General features: G+C 39.3%; 1 protein-coding gene across 4 annotated transcripts in view; it reads left to right on the top strand.

Annotated features, from left to right (window-relative positions):
• CTNNA2 (catenin alpha 2) overlaps positions 1–21,966 on the top strand; it is a 463,429-nt gene that overhangs the window by 332,137 nt on the left and 109,326 nt on the right. For all 4 annotated transcript variants that reach the window (XM_017742415.1, XM_008639874.2, XM_008639875.2 and 1 more), the window contains one exon: positions 16,239–16,319. In XM_017742415.1, coding sequence (XP_017597904.1) covers positions 16,239–16,319 — 81 coding nt within the window. The remainder of the gene's footprint in view (positions 1–16,238; positions 16,320–21,966) is intronic.

Below are 21,966 nucleotides of genomic sequence, written 5' to 3' on the forward strand. Positions count from 1 at the left end.
GGAATGCAGCCATCAAGGAATATGACAAAGTGACCAGTCCTGCTGTAACGTTGGTGACTTTGTGTCATTCTCCTGCATCACAGGGAAGCTTCCAAAATCACTTGACATTTTACCTCTGAATCCAGGCTTACCCCACCTAACAATTGCTGTATTTGGAAGTACACACATTTATAAAATTATTTCAAACATTTATTGACATATAAAATTTTAATTATTGAATTAATTAAATAATAAAGTATTAAAATTTGGAAATAATAAGATATAATTTCCAAGCTCTAGTGAAACTAAAGTATTCTACCCATTCCCCTGCTGGAGGTAACGTTTCCTGATCCCAGAGCACAAGCTATGAACACACAGATATCACAGCAGAGCTCACTTGATCTATTTACAGTCCTGTTGTGCATCATTTCCAACTGCTTTGCAATGCTGACTTGTTAAACACTTTCCTGTGGCCAGCCCTAGTCAACCCATCTGTGTTCTGTGAAGTTCTTCTGAAGGTCAAACCTCAAAGATAGTTTCAGGACAGATGCCAAAATGAGTTTACACTCTGTAGATGCACTTTTGCTCTTTATCTTAGGCGGTCACTGAATGGCTCTGAGTGTACAGAAGTCACATCCCTGCAAAGCATAATTTGGATATCCATTTGATATTTAATCTCAGGAAATAACCCTTTCTGATCTTTTTGGAATGAATCTTTTATGTTTATGAACAAAATAAACAAAAGCCTGTATTGCATGTTGTTGAAACAAATTATTAAGGAAAAATACTAAGGAAAAATAGTCATGCTTGTCAGCCGTTAAACCTGAACTAGGATTCTCTTATTCAAGCTCTGCTATCTCTTGGTTTTGATCTGGGACTGAATTTCACATGAATGCTGCATAAATATTTTAATGTCTGTGTAATTATGCTTTAAATAGACAGCAGTATTCAGCCAGGTCATTATGACCAATTTGTGTCACCTTTTGTCTGGGAGAAAGCTCCTCTTTGATTCTTACGTGGTTTTCCTCTTTCTTCTCCTCAATCCCTGCAACTTTTAATAATAGCTATTTAAAGAAAAAAAACAAAAAGAAAAAACAACCTTTTCTTCTTGCAGCCTGTTGTTCCTCCCCCATGCTGTGAGGTAACTTTTCTATTAAAATGACCTTCTTTTACCACTGGTTCCAAGACTGAGGGACAGAATGGGTTTGTGGCACAACATGCTTCAAGGACAAACTTAAAGCAGGCTGTGTTCTGCATTGTTCCACAAATCAAACCTTCCCTGAGCTGCATCCCTCAACACTCAACTCACGGAAATGCTGCTCTTTGACGCAGGAGATCACAACTCCATCCTGCAGTTCTTAAATGTTCTATGTTCCCCTTAAATGGGGAGCATCACCCAAATATATTCATAATTTACTGAGCTTGTAGTGGTGAAAATGGCAGTGCTAGGTTAACTGTTGGACACGATTTTAGAGGTCTTTTCCAACCTTAACCGTTCTGTGATTTCCTGAGAGCTCATGAAACTCCAGAAATTCTCCTCGAAACAGTAGCACAGTACAAATAGTGGAGCACAGCAGAGTTTCACAGGTTGAGCCTTTACACTTCTCTCCCACATACAAAATCATTAGAAAAATAAAGTTTTCATTCCTGTGATTGATCCTGCAAGATAAAGAAGAAAAAAGGAGAAGAAAAAAAAAAAAAGAAAAGACTGTTCACTTTATACCAGAGAGGTAATATGCATCATGGCACTACTTTAAGATGAGATACTTCCTACCCATTTCACACTTTAGAAATAATTACTTAACACAGTGCAGCCCATTTTATTCACAGTAACTTTTTCTCAGTAATTTACTTGGTAGTTTTGAAGTGAAAAGCATCATGCGGTGTGGAAAGCTGCAGAGCTTCTCCTGCTGAGCTTTAGTTTTTTTGTGGTTTTTTTTTTAATTTCTTTAGGCATTTGATCATCATGGATTTGACTCACTCTTAACACTAATTGCCATACTGAAGAAAACTTCACTAAAATGTAGTCTATTAGAAACCAGTACTGGAAATTAGGAGTCAAGTTCCCATAGACTGTGGATTCAGTTGTTCTCCTCTTGGTGCACATCACGACCAAGGGGAACACGCAGAAGCTCCATAGTTGTTGTTGTTTTAGTGAAATCATTCATTTTTATAGTAGAAATTTATTCAATTCAATTATAATATTGAAGATCATGCCAGTGGAATTACAGGTTGTGGCACATAAGAATAGAGCAATAAATAGGAAGCATGGAATGCTGCATTATATTGCTACAGAAATTGATATTGAAGTCATAGAAGGGCCAAATTACTGAATTATTGGAATAACACTATTTAAAATAGTTGATATCCTTGTATATTAAAAATAAATTTGATTTGTAACATCAAGTTTTTCAGGAGGGAAAGGATCAAACGAGATGTAGGGGTCAGTCAGCACTTTTACCATGTGCAGTTAGTTTCTGTAAGCATTTGTCATTAATAGGGGTTCCAAACAGCTGCAGATGTCTGTGGCAGTGCATGATTGGTACTGAGATTTGCAAACAACCCTGTTTGTCTTGATACAAACCATTACCCATTCCTCAGGGGAAAATCTCCTGCAGTGAACAGCTCAGTGCAACTCCATATCCGTGGTTCGCCTCCAAAGCCAATGCTAATTGATAATGGAAGGTGTATCCAGGGTAATTTAAGAATTTCAATTCCACAGACTTTCAGTCCTTTTAAAAATGTACACATGTGTCTCATTGGATGAATTTTCAGAAGGATCTAGATAACTTAGAAGGATATAAATAACTTTGGAGCTGACAAACCAAATCCAAGCCCATTTTAATGTTCTTTGCATGGCTGGTCTTCCTCTGGCACCTCTGAAGTCTCGTTCAGTTTCATTTATGAATATCAGAGTGAAGGTGGTGCCAGTTAGCATCTGTTTCAAATTTATTTCAGGTCTTGCACTGGAACCACAGGTTTCAGTCTGCTGTGATTTTATTTAACATTCTTTAACATTTTTTCTACTTCATGTCCTACAAGAAGTCTTTGTGGCAATCTACCAAAAGAACTAAGTTGCTTTTAACCCCTTCTGAGGTATTTTCAGGGTTTTAGTAGTGCCAGAAGATGAAGGTGTAGCAAGGAAATTTGGAAAACAGGATTAAATTTAAATTGTCACTATTTTAAAGGGCAGAGTATCAACTGTGCAGTGGTTTTGCATGTTGCATATTCACATACTTTCTTCCTTTCCCATTAGCTCTGAGATGGGCTCCAGTGGCACTTTCCTTAGGAATTTCAATGCCATCATTATCTACGGGGCAGAGTTAACTCGTCATACTGCACAGTCATAGTAATAACTCTTCTTGGAGGCATTTATGTGCCTGTGCAGAGCTATTCATTCAATTACCCTGTGGACCAGGCAGGGATGGTCAAATTAATTACTATCTCATGAATATAGAAGATAAAGGGCCAAATCCAATTAAAGACCTCAGAGTCTCTGAGCTCAGAATTATAAGATGATCATTTTAAGTGATTTTACCACAGGGGTACCTAGACCTGGGCTATGCATTGTGGCTCTTGAAAAAAGTAAAGTCACCTCATTCCAGGAGATTCACTGTGCTGAGTCAAGTCCAGGCCCCCATCTCTTCTGGATCTTAAAAATCCAATTAGGTCTGGAAGGAGAAGGCTTCTTCCAGCTTTTTTCAGTTCTGTCCTGAAGTCATGCTTCGATAGGGGTTTTAAGATTAAAAACAAACAAACAAACAAAACCAAACTAAAATAAAATAATAAAAAAGTGAGATTCTAACACACATAGAGGTTACTCTATGTCCTATATTTTTATTTTAATAGTTGAGGATCATGTAGGGCTTCAGTCTGATTTCCTGTTATGGGGATTCACAAATCCTTATTTCCTTTACAGCTCTGGACTGGGCACATTTTTTACCTGTTCAACTGAAACTGAGCTGTGGTGCAGATTGGAGTGAAAGAGTCAGAGGAGCTGCAGGCACCAGTGCCCACCCCAGCATATCCCCCCTGGGGACTCCAGGCAGGGCTTTCAGGGCAGGTTTGCATTTGTTTGTCCTTTGGAATCCAGCTGCCTTTAGCAGGAGAAGGAGTCGTCCCTACCCTTCCCTGCTCCCATTTCACCTACTTAATCTAAGTCATCTGCTTGAGGATTCCAAAAATAAATCTTTTATTCAATGGAAATTTGGAGTGTCCATGAAAAATGAATGCTCCAATCATTCAATGGAAATAATGGTAAAACTCCTGCTGACTTGAGAGGGAGCACAGAGAGGCTTTGTAAATGCACCAGTTATCATTCAGTGAAGGTCTTTATGTATTTAATTTTATTCTAATAACAGAACAAAAGCCACAAATATTTCTGGTATCTCCAAGAAAAAATAAGGCCTCTAATCAGTCTGTAGAATTAAAGCATTATTTTATGCCTAATTAGTTTGTAATAGAATTTCCAAAGGGTTTCTTTTTCTGTAAAAAAGACTGTTGATGAAAATGTCACAGAGTTATTTTCAACAAGCTTTTGCTTCAGATATCCCACATGGACATTCTGTTATTTTGAGCTGGCTTTTACACTAATGCCCTGTAATTGTGTTTCACTTCCTCTGGTTAAACTGACAAGTAATTTGAATGGTATCACTTAACACATTGATCTGAGGCAGTAGCAGGAATAGACCACGCTTTGCTCTGTGAAAATAGAGCTGGTCCTTTGCTCTTGAATCCTTTTGGGAGTCTGGTTGGAGTTTAAAAACTCCTTTTACTTTTTTCTTTTTTTTTAATTTTATTTTCTTTTATTTCATCCCTGTTGCCTCATGGTTGTGATGTCCTACAAAGAAACATGAGGAAACAAAAAAGCCTGTACTCAAAGTGAAAGGTTAATTACCATAATGAGGTTTGAGTTCTTTTCTTTGCTCTGTCTCCATTCATTTCAAACAGGAGCTGCAGTTATGGTGTGTGTGCAGTTAAAGCTCACACTCATTGTTTGCGTGCAGGTGGGGTTTTCACAGGAGAGTGTCAGAGTGAAAACCCTTCTTGCCAGGCACATGTCACTGCCCTCAGAAAGTCTGACACATCCACAGGTGTTGTGAAGGCTGCACAGTAGGTGCCAGGTAGGGTTCAGCACTGGAAAGCAGCAGAGGTTTCACTGGATGCAAGAAACATCACGCAAAATAACGTCAAATATTTTTTCACTGTGTAATGTAATTAAAATTGTTCAGAGCAAGTTGGATTATTAAAGAGAACACACAGAGAAAAACCCCTCCCTGGGTGGTCTGGAGGAAACTGGAAAGATAAGGAGAAAGAAACTAACAATTAATTGGAAAAAGTATTTAATTCTCTGTTATAAGTAGAAATATTGAGTTGACATTGACTTTCAGCTGCCTGCCTTGATGAACACGTTTTTGATTGGACGTTAACAAGACTCATTTCCTCATGGATCACCCAAGGAATAGAAGTATGATCCAATTAAAAAGAAAGAAATGCAGATGTGAATGTCAATACGCATCTCATCCAGAGATCTATTTGTTAGTGGCAGATGCAGCCAAGCAGCTGAAGTCCTGTTTTTCAGTGATACTTGTTAATCAAAGCACTGGAAGTGCAGCCAACACAGTTCTGTGCTTCCAGGGCACAGACAGGCAACAACTGGGGGGGTTGAATTCTGAGTAATACCTGTCTTTGTGCCATCAACAGTAATTCTGTACTTAAATAGAATGGCAGAGTTAGAGCTTCAGTATATTCATGAGAAACGCTCATTTTATACCTGTAAATGTTGTGAATGCTTTGATGAACCTCCAGTGGTCACTTCATTTGTCAGAGGTGCTTATTTGGTTAAAAAGCTGTAAAAACAATGCATAAAGGTCCACACTGTGGAAGCCAACATTGCAGTCAAGTGTTGTCATCAGATGGAGTCTTTTTCTTAAATATATAAACAAACAAAAACTTCTTTGCTTGTAACCAAACAACATTATGTAGTTCTCCTATTCCTTCGAAAGAGAGAGCTGGAAAATACTAAAAGGATGTTTTCAAGGAATGCTGAGGTATCTCAGGAAGCCCTGCATTTAACTCCTGTGGATCCTAATGCACCCTTTAATCTAAAACCAGCTAGGAAGAGAAGGGCTACAGGTGCTTTGTAGTGAATAAGACATAAAACTCACAGAAATACCAGACATCAATATCACCTCCACTAAGAGCTCTGACAAGAATTTCCACTAATTTGTGGCAGGGACATAGCAAAGATTTAGTCAATATATTTCAGAGTTTAGATGCGCGAATTACTGTTCATTACATGTTGTAAGACATTCTGTACTTCTCTACCCCTCTTCTTTTTATAGTTGCCTGTATTGCATCAACTTTTTCACTGACAGAATTTTAACAGAATGCATGATATAAGACTTTGTTAATAGCTATATATGACTCAGGAACATTATCATGCTTAAAATAATAGAATAGACTTTTCTGCAGAGCTTGTATTAAAGTAGATACATTTTGACATGTTTTATTTACATAGCCCTTTGCTAAGGGCTTTGATAGCTGAATGGAAAGAAAAAATTGTGTACTACCTCCTTTTTCTCATTATTTTAGGTTAGGAGAAGGCATCCAGGAGCAATTTAAAAGCAGATTGCAATTTACAGCTGCACAGCACTTGGTGGTTAAATGAGGAGTTTGTAGTGGACCCTTTGCAAGTAGAAGTCTGTGAAGAAATTAGAATAAGTTTGAATTCTGGAGTAAACATTTCTGACCTTCTAAATGGAAACATCTGCAAGATTTTGCTTAAATGATGAGTGGGGAGATTCTCAGCTGGTGTAAATTAGTTTGGCTTCAGTAAGGCTGATGTTTTTATATCAGTTTACATCATTCACATTTCTTTCCTCAAAAATTCTATTTTTTGTAAGCATTTAAGTGTAACAGCATCAATTTTCTGTACCAACATTTTCTGAATAGAAATGTGCAGTTTCTTCTATGAAAACCCTGATGTTTTCCTCTTTGAGTCCTCTGAGTAAGCATTGCAAAGGAAAAGATGTTCTTTAACTACAACAAATACTCCGCCAGATTAAAATTCTAATACATATTGTTATAAAATCACCCCTCAAACAGGAAGGAATGAGGAGAAGCTTCACAGACGTCCCATCACAGCTCCCAAGGACAGTAGGACAGACACCAGGATGAGAAGTAGACTTGCATGCTAACACTCCTTTCCCCTGCATTCCCAGCGACAGAGATCACATTACACACACACTGCCAGAGATTTCTCGAGGACATAGCAGAAAACCTCTCTCAGGTTATTAGTCTTGGCTCTTCCAGCTGCATTCCCTTGTTTCCCCCCATTATCAGCAAACTTCAGTTCCAAATTAGGGTGATGTTGCCGTGTGTCTTTATCTGATTAGAGAAATCCAGATATAACTGGAGGGATTTTTGGTTTTCTTCATTAAGTTGTAATGTTTCTGTGACCCAGTTCCCTCAGCCTTTCCTCACATGGCAGCTTCCCAGTGCTTGGATCATCCTCCTGGCCCCTCTCTGGACCTCTATAGCCTGCCCACATCTCTTTTGCCTATTTGAAAATATTAAACAATGTTGAGCTCAATACTGACCCCTGAGGGACCCTACTTGTGACAGGCTTCCAGCTTGAAAAGGACCTGAGACTGTTAAGCTCCAATATTGAATCTGAATTATGGAGTGTGTTTCTTTCAGAGAGAGGGAAAAACGTGAATTATTTTCAGGACCTCAAAATATCCCATCCTGGGAGGACAGGAATGTCTTGTGCAGAAGCTTGTAAAAAGCACACCCTTATAATGCTGTATTTTTTAATTCTCTGGAAGAAAATTATGCAATTCACACATTTGTCCAAGATACAGTCTTCATCCTGATCCTTAGGAGGGCTGGGCAGCCATTGCAGTTATTACATAGGCAGTTTATCTCATGTAGCTTAGTATTCTTTTAAGAATTATTCATCAAGTGCTTCAAGCTCCCCTCCACTGTCAGTGGAGAGAAGCAATCCCCTGTGATGATAAGTATTCTGTATTAAAATAAATACGCAAGACAGATGGGTGCTCTAAAAACGCCTGTCACTATATATTGCACATAGAAGGAGCTAAAATAACTAAATTTGATTCAGTATTTCAAGATGGTAAAATTAAATGGGATGGTCCTACCCTGAGTGCTATCGCTGCTTTCTGGAATGGCAGAGTGTGCTACTTTATAATCTGACTTTAATTAAATGACACAACTCTTAAATGATGTCAGGATATTCTTGCCAGGGGGAAGAATTTCTCATAGCTGCATTGCTTTCTCCTCCTTCCAAAAAGACTCCCCAAACAATGCATGTATTTTATGCAATAAAAATCAATGAGATTTGGAAGTTACACGTGCCTTTTCACTTAGGAAAATCCCACCAGATGCCTTTCCTGAATTTTCAGTGCCCCAGTATGCTGTAAAACCTAGTCTTGGCTAGCAGCTAGAAAAGCAGGAATATGTCCTCACCACAGTGATGTTGGAAACCCTTGTTCAAAAATACACAGAATACAGAAATACTCAGTGTATCCTCTATAAATGGGGAAAAAAAAAAAAATCACCAAACCCAAAACATTGCTGCCTTCATTCTCAAGAGTGAAAAAGTTCTCCATTTTATGCAGCCTCTGATATCATTATAAGTATAAATTCTTCAGCCAGTTCTTTTTTTTTTTTTTCTTTTTTTTTGGAAGCTTAGATGCCAGTACACGGTTATGGGTAAATATCAATCAATAATAGCAGCTGCCACTTGGGAACCAGTATGATCAAACCTTAATCCTAACTGGTGTTCCAAATCCAACTGCTGTCACTGATAATGTTTCTGAAAATCTTTGGTTATTGCCAAAAGACAAGAAGTAGTTACAAAAGTGAATTTTGCAAAACAAGAAAAATAATGGCCGCAAACCAAAGTAAAATACTCCCCTACACACAAGTTTTCCCACTTTGGAGAGGATAAAAGAAGAAATTGCACATGGCTGATATTAAACAAACCAATTAATTCACCAATTCACCACTTGAAGGCATTCAGATATTGTGGTGATGTGGCCTGCATAAAAAAACATACATAAACTATAACAAGAGAATCTTCAGCCATTAATGGGTACAGTTTTCATTATTTCTTTATTTTATTACATACTTAATTTTAATTATGTACAGACGTAGATAAAATTTGCTTGGATGCAGGCCAAGGATAAGATTTGCACACTTCAGGTACTGATACTGTGTCCAGCTCATGGTTCATTTTAATTTTATTGACTTTATTTACTATCTGAGGTTGCAAGGATGTGGCTTCCCCAGCTTTCTCCGTAGCTGTAATTATTCATGCTACCCTGGAACCAAATAGACTCACTGGTCACAAGGTAATTAAACACTGCTGAGAGCAATTGTTTTATTTAAGGACAACTTATTGTCTGTATCATACATTTATGAGCAGATTATTTAGTGAGTGGCGTTCTAGAACTGTGCAGTTGTGTGGAAGGGAAGGCGCTGTAACTCAGAGTTCTACTGCAAAGCAGCCTCGTCATGAACAAGCTGAAATCTCTGCATCCACAGCAGCCTGGGCAGCAGGGGAGGGGGAATTCTGCCCCTCCCAGGTGAGACTCCACCTGCAGAGCACCTGGAGCCAATCCACAGGAGGCACCAGGAGGATCAGAGGGATGGAGCAGCTCTGCTGGGAGGAAGGGCTGGGAGAATTGGGATTGCTCAGCCTGGAGAAGAGAAGGCTTTGGGGTGACTTCAGTGGGGCCTTCCAGTGCCTGAAGGGAACTTCCAGGAAATACGGAGAGAGGCTTTACGAGGGATGGATTGACAGGATGAGAGGGAATGGCCTCACACTGAAAGAGCAGGTTTAGATCAGATATTAGGATGAAATTGTTCCCTCTGAGGGTGATGAGACTCTGGCACAGGGTGCCCAGAGAAGCTGTGGCTGCCCCTGGATCCCTGGAAGTGCCCAAGGCCAGGTTGGATGGGGCTTGGAGCAACCTGGGATAGTGGAGGGTGTCCCTGCCCATGGTGGAATGGGATGGGCTTTAAGGTCCCTTCCTACCGAAACCATTCGGTGATTCCATGATTTCTGTCTTGTCCTTTCTCAGTGGTGACTCAGCCTTTCTTCTGTGCAACCACCTAAACAAAGCTATAGAAGGATATATATATTCTATATATTCTATGTTCTAGCCTTAATATACAGGCCTTACTACACAACCTTTTTTACCCCCTTTATGTGCAAAATTCTTTTTTTTTTTTTTTCTCCTGAAGAAATAAATGAATTATTAAGAGGAAATGGGAGCATACAAATTTTTCATAGCAAAACTGAAGCTGGAAAACGGGTGATTAGAGAACCACCAATGTAGTTACTTAGAATAAATTCTAAAACCAAAATAATTTATAGGAATAAAAATATGATAAAATCACTGGGCTGAGTACAGCAGTAATTCCTGTTCATACCACACTCCCAAGAGACTTCTTACTGTTCAATTTTTCCTTAAATTTATTATTTTAAGATGTCTTTTTCAGTTCATCTGTAGAGGAATCACACGGATTTTGTAAAACTGGTTTTCCTGACCCATCTCCCTATAAAATCGCTAGAATTTTCAACTTCCAGTGAAATTTAGTCTCCACTTCTCCTAGAATATATTGTTTGGTTTTTTTTTGACCCGAAAGGAATCGTCTTCTGTCAGAAGGGGACTATGTATTGGTGTGTTTAAACCTAGATGTCTGCTTAAAAGCACTGATGCAGCCTATGCCTGTTGTTTAAAATGTTTTTCCTTTTAGTACTAAGCTTCTCTTCATCACTTTTAAAAGGGCTATTGAACATTGGCATAGTTTTAAAGGAGTGATGTTGTCCAACATTTAAAATAAAATATTAGGACAGATATATTTTTGAGAAGCATTTTACGCCTTAATAAAACATTGTGATATTGAAGTTCTCAATAAACTGTAAATAATGGAGCCCTCCACCTAGGAGATGATGAAAATATGGAAGTATATCAGTGTTTGGGAGCTTTTGGATCAATAGATAATCTTTCCAGCTGTCTCCTGGAGGCTAAATTACTTGAAACAGTAGTGAGGGTGTCTTGGATGTGGAACACATGATGTTTAAGGAGCTTGAGCTCTCCCAGATATTTTGGCTGACATCTAAAGCAGCAAACAGGGGAATGTCTGAAAATAGTGGTTCCAAAACATCTTACACAGATTATTGTTGTTAATATTGTTATTGTTAAATTGAAACCCTGAGCTTGTAAATTACAAACTTGAAAGGAAAACAGTGCTCTCTGAGATCACTCCTTTGGTTGGGATGCACATTGGGGGTTTGTGTGTGATATTATGTTGTAGGCCTGCAGTTGCCCCACTTCTTGTGTATTTCTTGGCACACCATGCCCTCCTTTTACAGGTTACCATTGTCAGCCTTGATCATCTGGCATTTTTCTAAAATAATGTGCTCCAAGTAGTGGCTTTGCCTCTCTCACATCTCTAATTGATCCTAACTTTTCAATGCAAGGATATTCATTACAGTAACATCTGTCTTTCTAATAATAATTCTGGTAGTAGCAATTTCATCTGTTTCATATGCTGAAAGTGGAGCTCTGTGATTTCCTTAGTAGTGGTATCTGGAATTGTTAAAAACCAGCAACACAGTTCCAGTCTGGAGCATTTTCTTCCAAGGTTGACCATATTTCATCTAAAATGCACTGAGTCTCTGGGCTGATTGGTCTGACTGTCCTTTTCTTGGTTCTGTGATATTCTCTAGGGTTAGAAAAGTGTCCTGTTAAGTACCTCGTGCTGATCAAAAGAGTTTGGTAATGAGCAAATCGTGGGATGTAAATGTCCTTAATAGGTGTGATACATATTTTGGGGATTTAATATTTTACTCTAACAGTTTAAACTGTAAAACGAAAAAAAAAGAAGGAGAGGAAAAGATCTTTGTAAAAAGGAAAACCAGTGCCATACCTTAGCAGAGATCCAAATGAATTTGAAGTTCCCTGTATAAATAAGTTCTAGCCTTAATATCATGCAGTTTTACCTGTGAAGCTTTTCAGACTTTGCTTAATAGAAATGTCTGTATTCTGTCTTTATTGTTCAGGTAATATTGTTGACACTGGTTGGACTGTGGGCATTTTCTGTAGTATCAAAACAGTCAGTAGCTTGATTTCTTCACTTACCAGACATGGATGTGTTGAGAAATGACACAGCTTCTCACGTCAGGTGGCAAATCAGGCTTAAAAACACTTGAATATTATATTCAGGGAGCTGGATCTGGTGTTGAGTGACCTGGGAGGGAACTGCAGCCTTGGGGTAGAAATGCAGTGGAAGACCCTCTCCTGAGCTGGGGGGCCCTGCAGCCCCTGGTCGGGAGACTATGGGAATTGGCTCGTCCTGAACTGAGAATAAATCAAATGGGCAGGGAAAAGCTCTAAGAAAGTTAGAATGGTAGCAGCTCAGACTGAGAAAATTGTTTGAAAATATCTTGAGTACAAGCAGTATGTAAATGCTGTTAATGGTCACTAGAAATCAGGGACTTGATTAATATATTCTCCTGTAGCAAAGTTCTCCTCATTACACCATGAATAGATGTAATTCTGTCCATAGGAACTTGAATACGGATATTTTGGCATTCAAGGAATTCTGTGCATTTCTCCTCCTTCTCCTTTTAACTCAATGCCAGCAGCAATTTTTACTTCCTTTTCATCCCAAAGTATCTTTCTTCCCTTTGCTGAAAAAGATTAACAGAGAAATGGCAAAAGGCTCAATACCAAGCTTTTTCATTTTTTCAGGAAATAAATAAATTCCTTTCTATCCCTTCTAGGAATGAAGGCCAAAAATTTATCACAGAGCAACAATAAAATAAGAGTATTTAAGGATTTAAATAAATAAACTTTAATAAACTTGTATTTTCAGCACAGAGCAGATGGTGTTTGACAGACCTGCCTGAAGCTATGTAGCATCACATGCCATGCTAGTTATTTTCCAATAATGTGATTTACTAAACAAATTTCTTTGAAATCATACAATGAGGAAGGGGGTTTGTATACAGATTAAAAGGGAGTAGCCATTTTATAAGTAACAGCTGAAGGACACTTAAAATTCCTGGATAAGTAAAAATGGTGCAGAATGTGACACTTCAGCCATATTTGTGTAAGTTAATAAAATACTGCCTTTGAGAGAGCTCAGCTGGATCTCTTGGTTTGGTTTCGTTTTCCAGCACAGACTGGTTTATTACTGTAGCCCTAGGCCCTAGGGTGTATCACCGTGTCCTGCAGCCATAGGGAGGAGGAGGAGAGAAGATCCAGCAGGCAGGAATTGTGCAGCAAGATTGATTTATTTAATTATTTTACAAACTCTTTTATAGACTTTTTTCTTCATAGTCTAATTGGACAAGGATCAGCCACCCCTTGGGGGTGATTGGCTAAAATCCTAAAACATCCATTGTCAAAATATTTTTCTACTATACTATAAACAAGACTTCTCAAGGCTGGAGGTGTTTGGTTGTTTACCTACTCTGCTGCCTCTTCTGTGAGAGAGAAAAGTCTCTCATGGACTTAGAAAATAGCAAGAAAATCCTTGCTAGCAGCATTTTAGTATCTACACTGGTTCATCCCGTTTAGCATCTCAGGCAGCATGGAGGCACAATTTGGGCAGTTGCGCACAGCAATGTGTTTTGGAGGGAGAAGGGACCGGCCAGATGGATATTGACAGTTTGTGTTGTGTGGCCTAAGGGTGACAGAAGGGTTCCCAGTTGTTTTGTGTTTCACAATAGGATGTACCTTAAGGGCCACTGTTTATGTAAACACTGTTTATTTAAAACTGGAGTCAAAAAGTTACCGGACAGATCTGAAGAGAGGCTTAGGAGAGATGCTGGATTTAGGCTACCATGGGCCTACTCTCAGTGAGCGTTTCCTCCTACGAGACATACAAAATACCCAGATTAGGAACCTGAATTACAAACTTTGAGGTCAGTCTCAAAATTTCTACTTCTATTTCCAATAACCAGGAGGCTTTTCCTCTAAATGGTACAGTTTATCAAATGCTTAATTTGTTTGGTGTTACTGTATCCCGTAGCTGACTGCCCTGGAAGGATTCCCAAGTTCCTGTTCAAGGACAACTTTCTGACCCCCTAAGTGGGTGCCAAGCATTAATTGCTTGACCTCACCATGTTGGTGGTGAATTCAAAATACATGTGCCCTGCATGAGATCAGTGAAGAGGAATTGTTTTGTTTGAGAGCAGTAAAATACTGTCCCTGTGTAGCCTTAAGTGCCATGGTGTTTGCTCTTTGATTATTCACAGTGCGTTTATACTTACAGGAATTTTGGTCTGTTTAGCAAATTATGCCCTCATTTTATTAAAAATAAGGAAAAAAAAGTGCCAAACAAAGGTTATCTTTGTCCTAAAAAAAAAAAAAAAGTTTTAACATATTTTCTGTGATTATGGATCTTTCTGATCCAGTCCATTAAGGCTTAAACAATGAGAAGGAAGAGAAGAATTTAAAGAATATTAAATAAATTGAATGATTTGACTGGAAAAATAAAGCATCCCAGAACACAAATGTCACCAAGGAAACTTGGTGCAGCAAGTGCACAGCACACAGCTGGAATAATTTTCCTTTTTCCTAAGTTTTCTTAGGATACAACTCTGTAGTCTGACAAGCTAGCACCTGGCTGAGACTGGCTCATCTGTCAGTCCCTGTTGGACCATTCCAACAGTCAGGAGAGGCTTCCTGAACCACACTTATCTGCCTCAGCATTATTGTGAAATTTCATCTTGAAAAACAGGCTCGATTGTGTGCACATATGGCAGCTGCTGTCTTGAACAAAATACCAGGGACTGAATTCAGGACATCTAAAACTAAAAGCCTGTGCTGACATTGCTCAGGCTGAAGAGACGTGGTCCTTCAGCTGGGGACCAGAAGAACTCAGTCAAAGGATGAACGCAAGAAAAGTGAGATAAAAATATCAGCGGGTGACACAGATGCCTCCTCCTGTGTGGTAGAAAATGCTTTCTCTCTGTTTTCTGGTGTCAATTTGTATGATTAACTCCAGAATTGGTAATGGATTCTTTTTAGAAAGCTAAGAGGTAAATTTATGTTTTGTATTAAATTCTGGTGGCACTTGATACTGTTATGTTTGAATTTCTAAATAAAAAAAGGGAATGGGTTATACAGATTTCTAAATAATCATAAAAGCTTTGGCCTCATGTCGTAATTAGAATTACAGGCAATAACAGAAAGCAGGCATTCTCTGGAGTGAATGCCTAAAGCAATGACTGGAACAGAGGCCTCTTGCCAATGTAGGGTTGATAACTGTGCTGTACATGTGAGAGGATATCATTGAAAGGGTATCTTTAATCCCCATCCCACCCCAAAAGTGACTTCTCAATAGCTCCCAGAAACGTGTGCTATTAGGCTCAGCTGGAGAGAGAAAATCGCTCTTAATCATATGCAAGGAACAATTCTAAATAGGAGCATTTGAAAACAGCCTTGGGAAGGAAAGAGTACTGCCAGAAAGAATGGAAGATCATTTTGATTCTTGATGAAAAGCTTTCAAACAGAGTTCAGTGTGCAAGAGATGTGACAAATCTTTAGAGAAGTAGTTTTCTCTTAAGAGAAAGGTAATACAGCTAACAAAGTCACTTAATGCTTTTTTGTGCCATTGAACCTAAAAACCGTATTTTTCCCCCATTGGTTATGAGCCACAAAAGGCTTTTTTCCCCCTTTTTAATCTTCGTGAGGAGTTTTGCTTTGAGACTTCCTGCAGGAAAATGTTTTAAGTGGAATTCTTCTTTATACTGAACCTAATGTCTGCCAATATGATTCCTGTTACAGGCGTAGGGACCATTTTCCTTCTGTCCTCAAGCTGTGTTGCTGCTTATTATCATGTTTAACATTCCCAGTGCCTGGCAGGATGGAGATTAGAAACTCTTAATATTCATTTTATAGTGAAAGGTCTTGCCAGATTTTTTGGAGTATTAGCTATAATATATGCACATAATTTATTGGTGGAAAAGTTCTGAACTCTCCAGTGAGTCACCTTAATCTTTGTTCTTATCACTTTAGGATTGTTTTAAAAGAATCTTCTGTGCCTCCTGTACATAAACACATTAAAAACATTACTTTGGAAATAACAAGTCAATGGAAGCAAACAAAAAAAGCAGCAAAAATTGTCTTTGATGAATCCTTACTATTTTTTTTTAAAGTTTATACTACCTGGAGCATTTTTCTCTAACTCTAAAGTTTCGGTTTTTTCAACAGACTGGAAGGAAGGAGAAGGGGGACCCACTCAACATTGCCATTGACAAGATGACCAAGAAAACACGAGACCTTCGAAGACAGGTGAGCCATGCTTTTTATAATGCTTCTTGATTTTCCAAGGAAATCATTGTTTTCCAGCTTCAGACTGGTTCTGCCACACGTGGGGTTATAAAGAATTGGTGTCCTCATTTAAATCTGCCCTACATTGCACATGACATTAAGCAAAGTAGCAGCATTTCCTGAGACAAGAGAAAGGGAGAAAGAAATGCATTCCAAGTGTAACCCCCAATGGTCTTTCCATGTGGGAGGGGAGGCAGATTGTCCAGACCTTCCCTGCCGTGGCAGCCCAAAAACCCCAGTCATAAAAACACTGGCATATGTGCTTATTTGAGTTTTATTGGAATCCTCTCACTGGAGTAACTGGAAAGATGAGCAGAATATGAAAAACAAAAATTATAAGAGCAGAATATTTTCAAAGAGAACTTCTAAGGTACTGTATTAAAGAAAGATCCTATGAAGATACAGAAAGTCATAATAAATAACAATTTTTCCAGAGAGGTGGATGCCCCATCCCTGTAAACACTCAAGGCCAGATTGGGTGAGTCTGAGCAACCTGGTCTCGTTGAGGATGGCCCTGCCCATGGCACACGGAAGTGAACCAGATGACCTTTAAAGGCCCCTTCTAACTCAAACTATCCTATGATTTTATGAATAATTGCAAAACCTAGTTCAAGACATGAAGTTTGGCTTTCTTATATTACATTTATCATTGTGTTTTGTGATAAGAAAGAAAGTTTAATTTGAAAAGCTTGAGATGGAAAAGAAGTGAAAGAATATTGGCAACGAAAAGGGAGAGATCTGTAGGTTTCTCCTTGCACCTGCAAGTTAAGGCAGAACAAATTGCCTCTTTTGACTTCTTTTTTCTCCATTTGAGATGATCCCAGTTCTGCATTTTCTGTAAAATTAAATAATAATAACAATAATAGTAATAATAATAATACTAATGAAAATTCTACCTGGCCTCTGTGAAAATTATCCCAAATCCAGAAAACTGCCAAACCAAGTAAAGATTTAAATGTATCTCCAGATACCTCTTTGCAGCATGATAGTTTCAGAAAGAGTGGCCCCTGTAGGCATTTTGAAATTCGTGCTCTGCCCTGCTACAACTCAGCTCATTTCAGCTCTTCCTTCTCAGCCATCAGCAGACGTGTTTGAAGATCATATTCTCAGAGCTTATTTTGCCAAATAACAGACCTATTGCAGTGGACTTACAGACAATATGAATCACTGAGTCTCCCGTATAAAGCCTGGCGTCACATCTGCTGCTCAGCTAATGACAGAAGAAAGATCTCTGCTGTTCTGACCTCCAAATTTGTGGGATCCTCAGCTCTGCAGTGGAGCTGGGACCATGTGTTGCCTCCCACCTCTGTTCTTACTGCTTCAAGGAAGTAGCAGACTAACACATGAGTTAGTTCTCTGTGAGGCTCTCAGCAGTTGCCTGAATTACTCATCCCTAAAGGAAAATTTACTCTGAAACGTGATATAAAAATGGCACCTTTCTTAATAAGCTGTGTGCTTCTCATGTGTATTTACCCCCATGGAATGTTCAGTCTCAGAGAGGTTGGAACTCTGGATGTGGGTAAAGTGAAGCACAGATACTGTGTTTTCCTGCTTGGAGATGAAGCTTTTAATACAGTTTCTGATATTTATGAAAGTTAATCATGTATAATGTTTATTAAATTGTGGCAGTTGCTAGTAAACTAATCAAGATTAAATCATAATTGTGCTGGGTTTTGCACAAATGTAGAGGAAGATGGAGTCTGCTTTCAACAATGTGCGTTCTCACTGTAAATCATGATCCTTCAGAATCTTAATCAGTGTTCTGCTTCATCACATGAATAATCAGCAGTGTACCTGTGTGCATCTGCCCAGACCTGCCTGTGCACTCCCTGCTCAATTCCAGAGTGTGAGGGTGTCACTGAGAGCTGGCTGTAATGTTTGAGGAGAGAGGCCTGAAGATTCTGAGGAAATGAACTGCAGTGGAGATTACAGAGTTCCACTATTTCAGTCTTTCAATTTTGGGCTAAATCATTGCTGAGGCAACCAACTTTCAATATCATCATGCCTTTTGTTTTTAATGAATCCTTCTTAAATCTTGTTTTTCAGACTTTGGAAGTTTAATGTTAACCCCATAAAACTAGATAACCTGCAACAGATGTTTGGTGATGAAGAATACTTTTTTTTTTTTTTCCCAGTTGGTAGTTAGGCTGCCTTGCAAGTCTTCAGAAATCACCCATCTAAGACTGATTTTTCCTTTTCTCCCCAGGTCACTTAGCTCTTTATTTCTGAGATTTGATTTCATTATCTGCAGAACATGCAGACATGGGAAATGATTGTGGATGGAACACATGGTGCTAAAATTCCGCCTCACAATTCACAGTCTCTTCAATATTTCTTTTTCTGGTGGAATTACATCTTTTAAAGTCATCATTTAAACTCTCCTGGGAATTGGGAAACTATTATGGAGATCTAATTATATGTCTTACTATAAACTGCCAGTAAAAACATCAACCTAAGTCAGACTAAAAAAGTTCTTGGAAGCAGACACATCTCACCAGCTCATAGCTTAATGCTGCCATTCCTCACCGGATTTTCATAGAATCACAGGATGCTTTGGGTTAGAAGGGACCTTAATATCCACCTCTATCCAACCCCCTGCCATGGGACACCTTCCACTAGCCCAGGTTGCTCCAAGCCCCATCCAGCCTGGCCTTGGGCACTTCCAGGGATCCAGGGGCAGCCACAGCTTCTCTGGGCAACCTGTGCCAGGGCCTTACCACCCTCACAGGGAAGAATTTTTGCCCAAAATATAACTCAGGTTCCTCAGTACATTTAAAACAAGGAGGTACTGGAGAAAGTCCAGCAGAGGCCACAAAGATAGTGAGGGGTCTGAAGCATCTCTCGTATGAGGAGAGACTGCAGGAGCTGGGCCAGTTTAATCTGGAAAAGAGAAGAATAAGAGGGATTTCATCAATACGTACAAATATTTCCAAGGCAGAGGTCACAGAATGGTACCAGACTCTTTCCAGTGACGCCCAGCAACAGGACAAGGACTAATGGCCATTAACTAAAAGTTCCCTGAGAAAGAACTTCTTTGTGTTGAGGGTGGCAGAGCACTGGAATGGCTGCCCAGGGAGGTGGTGGAGTCTCTCTCTCTCTGGAGATATTCCAAACTCACCTGGACACATTCCTGTGTCACCTCTCCAGGTGCCCCTGCCTTGGCAAGGGGGTTGGACTGGATGATCTCCAGAGGTCCCTTCCAGCCCTAAAAATTCAGTGATTCTGTAACCCTGTCCTCTGCCAGTGTGAAGCCATTTCCCCCGTCCTGTCACTCCATACCCTTTCCAAAAGTCCCTCTCCAGATCTCTTGCAGCCCCTTTAGGCACTGGAAGGTGCTGGAAGATCTGGAAGCCTTCTCTTCTCTTGTTTTATTACATGATCTCCCACAAATGGCTTTCAGGTGTCTCTGGGGTTTGTCCTTGATACTGCTGATTTCATCTGAGCTCATTTGTAGGCTAAAAGCTGTAAGATAGTCACTTCCAAGATTTCTGAATTGGTTGGGTGAGTTCTCCCTCTTTCTGATGGGTTAGGATATTGATTGCTTCTTTTCAGTGTCTGCTTTTCCCAGTAGCCACTATCAGTATCAGGAATGGGGACACACTTTGGGGTACTCAGGATCAGGTTTGGCCGTTTAGGCATGAACTAGTATTAATAATGACTGTGCTGTGGTGTCTTTCTACCAGGCACACACTCTGCAGAAGCCAAATTAAAAAAAAAAAAAAAATTACATATCCAGGTCATATTTGCCCTTTTTATACCTCTAATCAATTCTTTATGTATTATGCAGTAAGTACATCCTTTCACATGACCCTTATGTATATTTGATCAGTCATTTACATTCCCCTGTGCCAAGATCTGCTCTTGCAAATACCTTTGTAAGACACTTGGTGTCTTACACCTGTGGGCATGATTTTCATCAGTCTGTTATCAGCCACGTTCTCTAACATCCCTCCCTTCAATCTACAATTATTATATTATCTTTTAGTCACAGAATATCCTGAGTTGGAAGGCACCCACAATGATCATTAAATCCTTGGTAGTACTGTTTCAGTAGCTGTATCAGGCTGCAAGTCAAACTTTCAAAAGGTTAAATGTTGATGAGACAAGTACCTCCTGTAATTAATTCATTCAAATTTGGTAAAACAAAGACCTTGGTGACAATGTTTTAATCATACTCAGTTTTTATCAACTCGATAGGTCCCTGAAAGTACTTGCAAATCGTTGTCCTTTGTTTAATATGGGTTACACCAGTTTGAACTAGATCCCAGGCTTCAGCATGTGCTTAGGCTTATTTGTCATCTCTCTGTTCCAGCCCTTCAGCAGCAGCGTGTCTCCATTTGCTCCTTATGTCACTCACTTCCACGTAGATTAAGTTGTACTGCTGTTTATGAATGCTATTTAGGGGAAAAAAAAATGTTTAGCACTTTGAAGCCTGCCAAAAATTGGTGTAGACTCTAGAAGGACTCTCAGAATAAAAACCATGAATATTAACTCATAGAATTAGAGTGACGGGACACCTAAAACTGAAAGAATGTGTTCTGTTGGAACAGATTTTATCGCAGCTAACCCATACAATGTCAATTGTATTATGGATAGACACTTATATAATGTGCTCAGTCTGTGGGCTTAAATCTCTCTACTCGAGTATAGGCATAGGTTGCTTCTTTACAGAATGTAAATGCTTTGAGAAAAACACAGGACTTCCTCCAAAAGAGGAAATCTTACCATCATCTTTTTGCAGCAATGTTGCAGGGCCCCTCTCCCACAGCAAAGCTACTGTCTCACACACAGACCAGATGACTTGCAAATGCTGTAGAGAGGACCAGCAGCACCTAGAAATTAAATCTTGGTGCTCTGAATCATGATTAACCGACTTATTTTTTGTTTATCCTCTCTTTACTATGTTCTGTGAGGACAAGCAAGACTTTTTGTCCAGTTTTAGAAGGATAATCTGAAGCACAGAAAACAAAATTGCTTTTGAAGGTGAAGCTGCCTCACTTGAGGTATTCTGTGTTGTACCAGCATTAGGAGGTACACAGCATCGGAATAGTAAGATATAAGCCCAGGGGAAGCATTAAGTCTCAAAAAGCAAAACAAAATCTTCAGTGGAAAACAGTGAACCCAATTCTAGTAACAATATACATTAAATAACAAACTCCTTTCACCTACCCAAAGCAAATGAAGAGCACACCCAAAGAAATAAAAAACTCATACAGAGGGGGCAGAGGGAAGTCAGTTATGGAAATAAGGTGGTGATATAAAGAAGTGGTTTTCCTTCAGTCACTCTTACAGTCACTGGAGTTCATCTCTGGAGGTTGACTTGGGGTTTCAAGAATGTATTTTGTATAAGCTCTTTGTATATAGGGAGTCATGAAAAATCTGCTTCCTACTTTAGGCACCCTAAAGGTAGGTTTGTGTGAGGAGTCCTTTGACTTTCCAGCGGTAGAGCCAGTCGATAGTGCAGCAATTGGTGCATTTCTGGGGGCGCTGGGGAAGTGTGTTCTTCTCTGATGTGCCCTTTGTTGCAAACAAGAGGACATTGGGTAGCATTATAGATCCTGAAGGGCACCTTTTTAAATTCAAGATCTGTATAATTTAAATAGGGAAA

The sequence above is a fragment of the Corvus brachyrhynchos genome, unplaced genomic scaffold (assembly GCF_000691975.1).
Source record: "Corvus brachyrhynchos isolate BGI_N302 unplaced genomic scaffold, ASM69197v1 scaffold166, whole genome shotgun sequence".
Taxonomy (NCBI): domain Eukaryota; kingdom Metazoa; phylum Chordata; class Aves; order Passeriformes; family Corvidae; genus Corvus; species Corvus brachyrhynchos.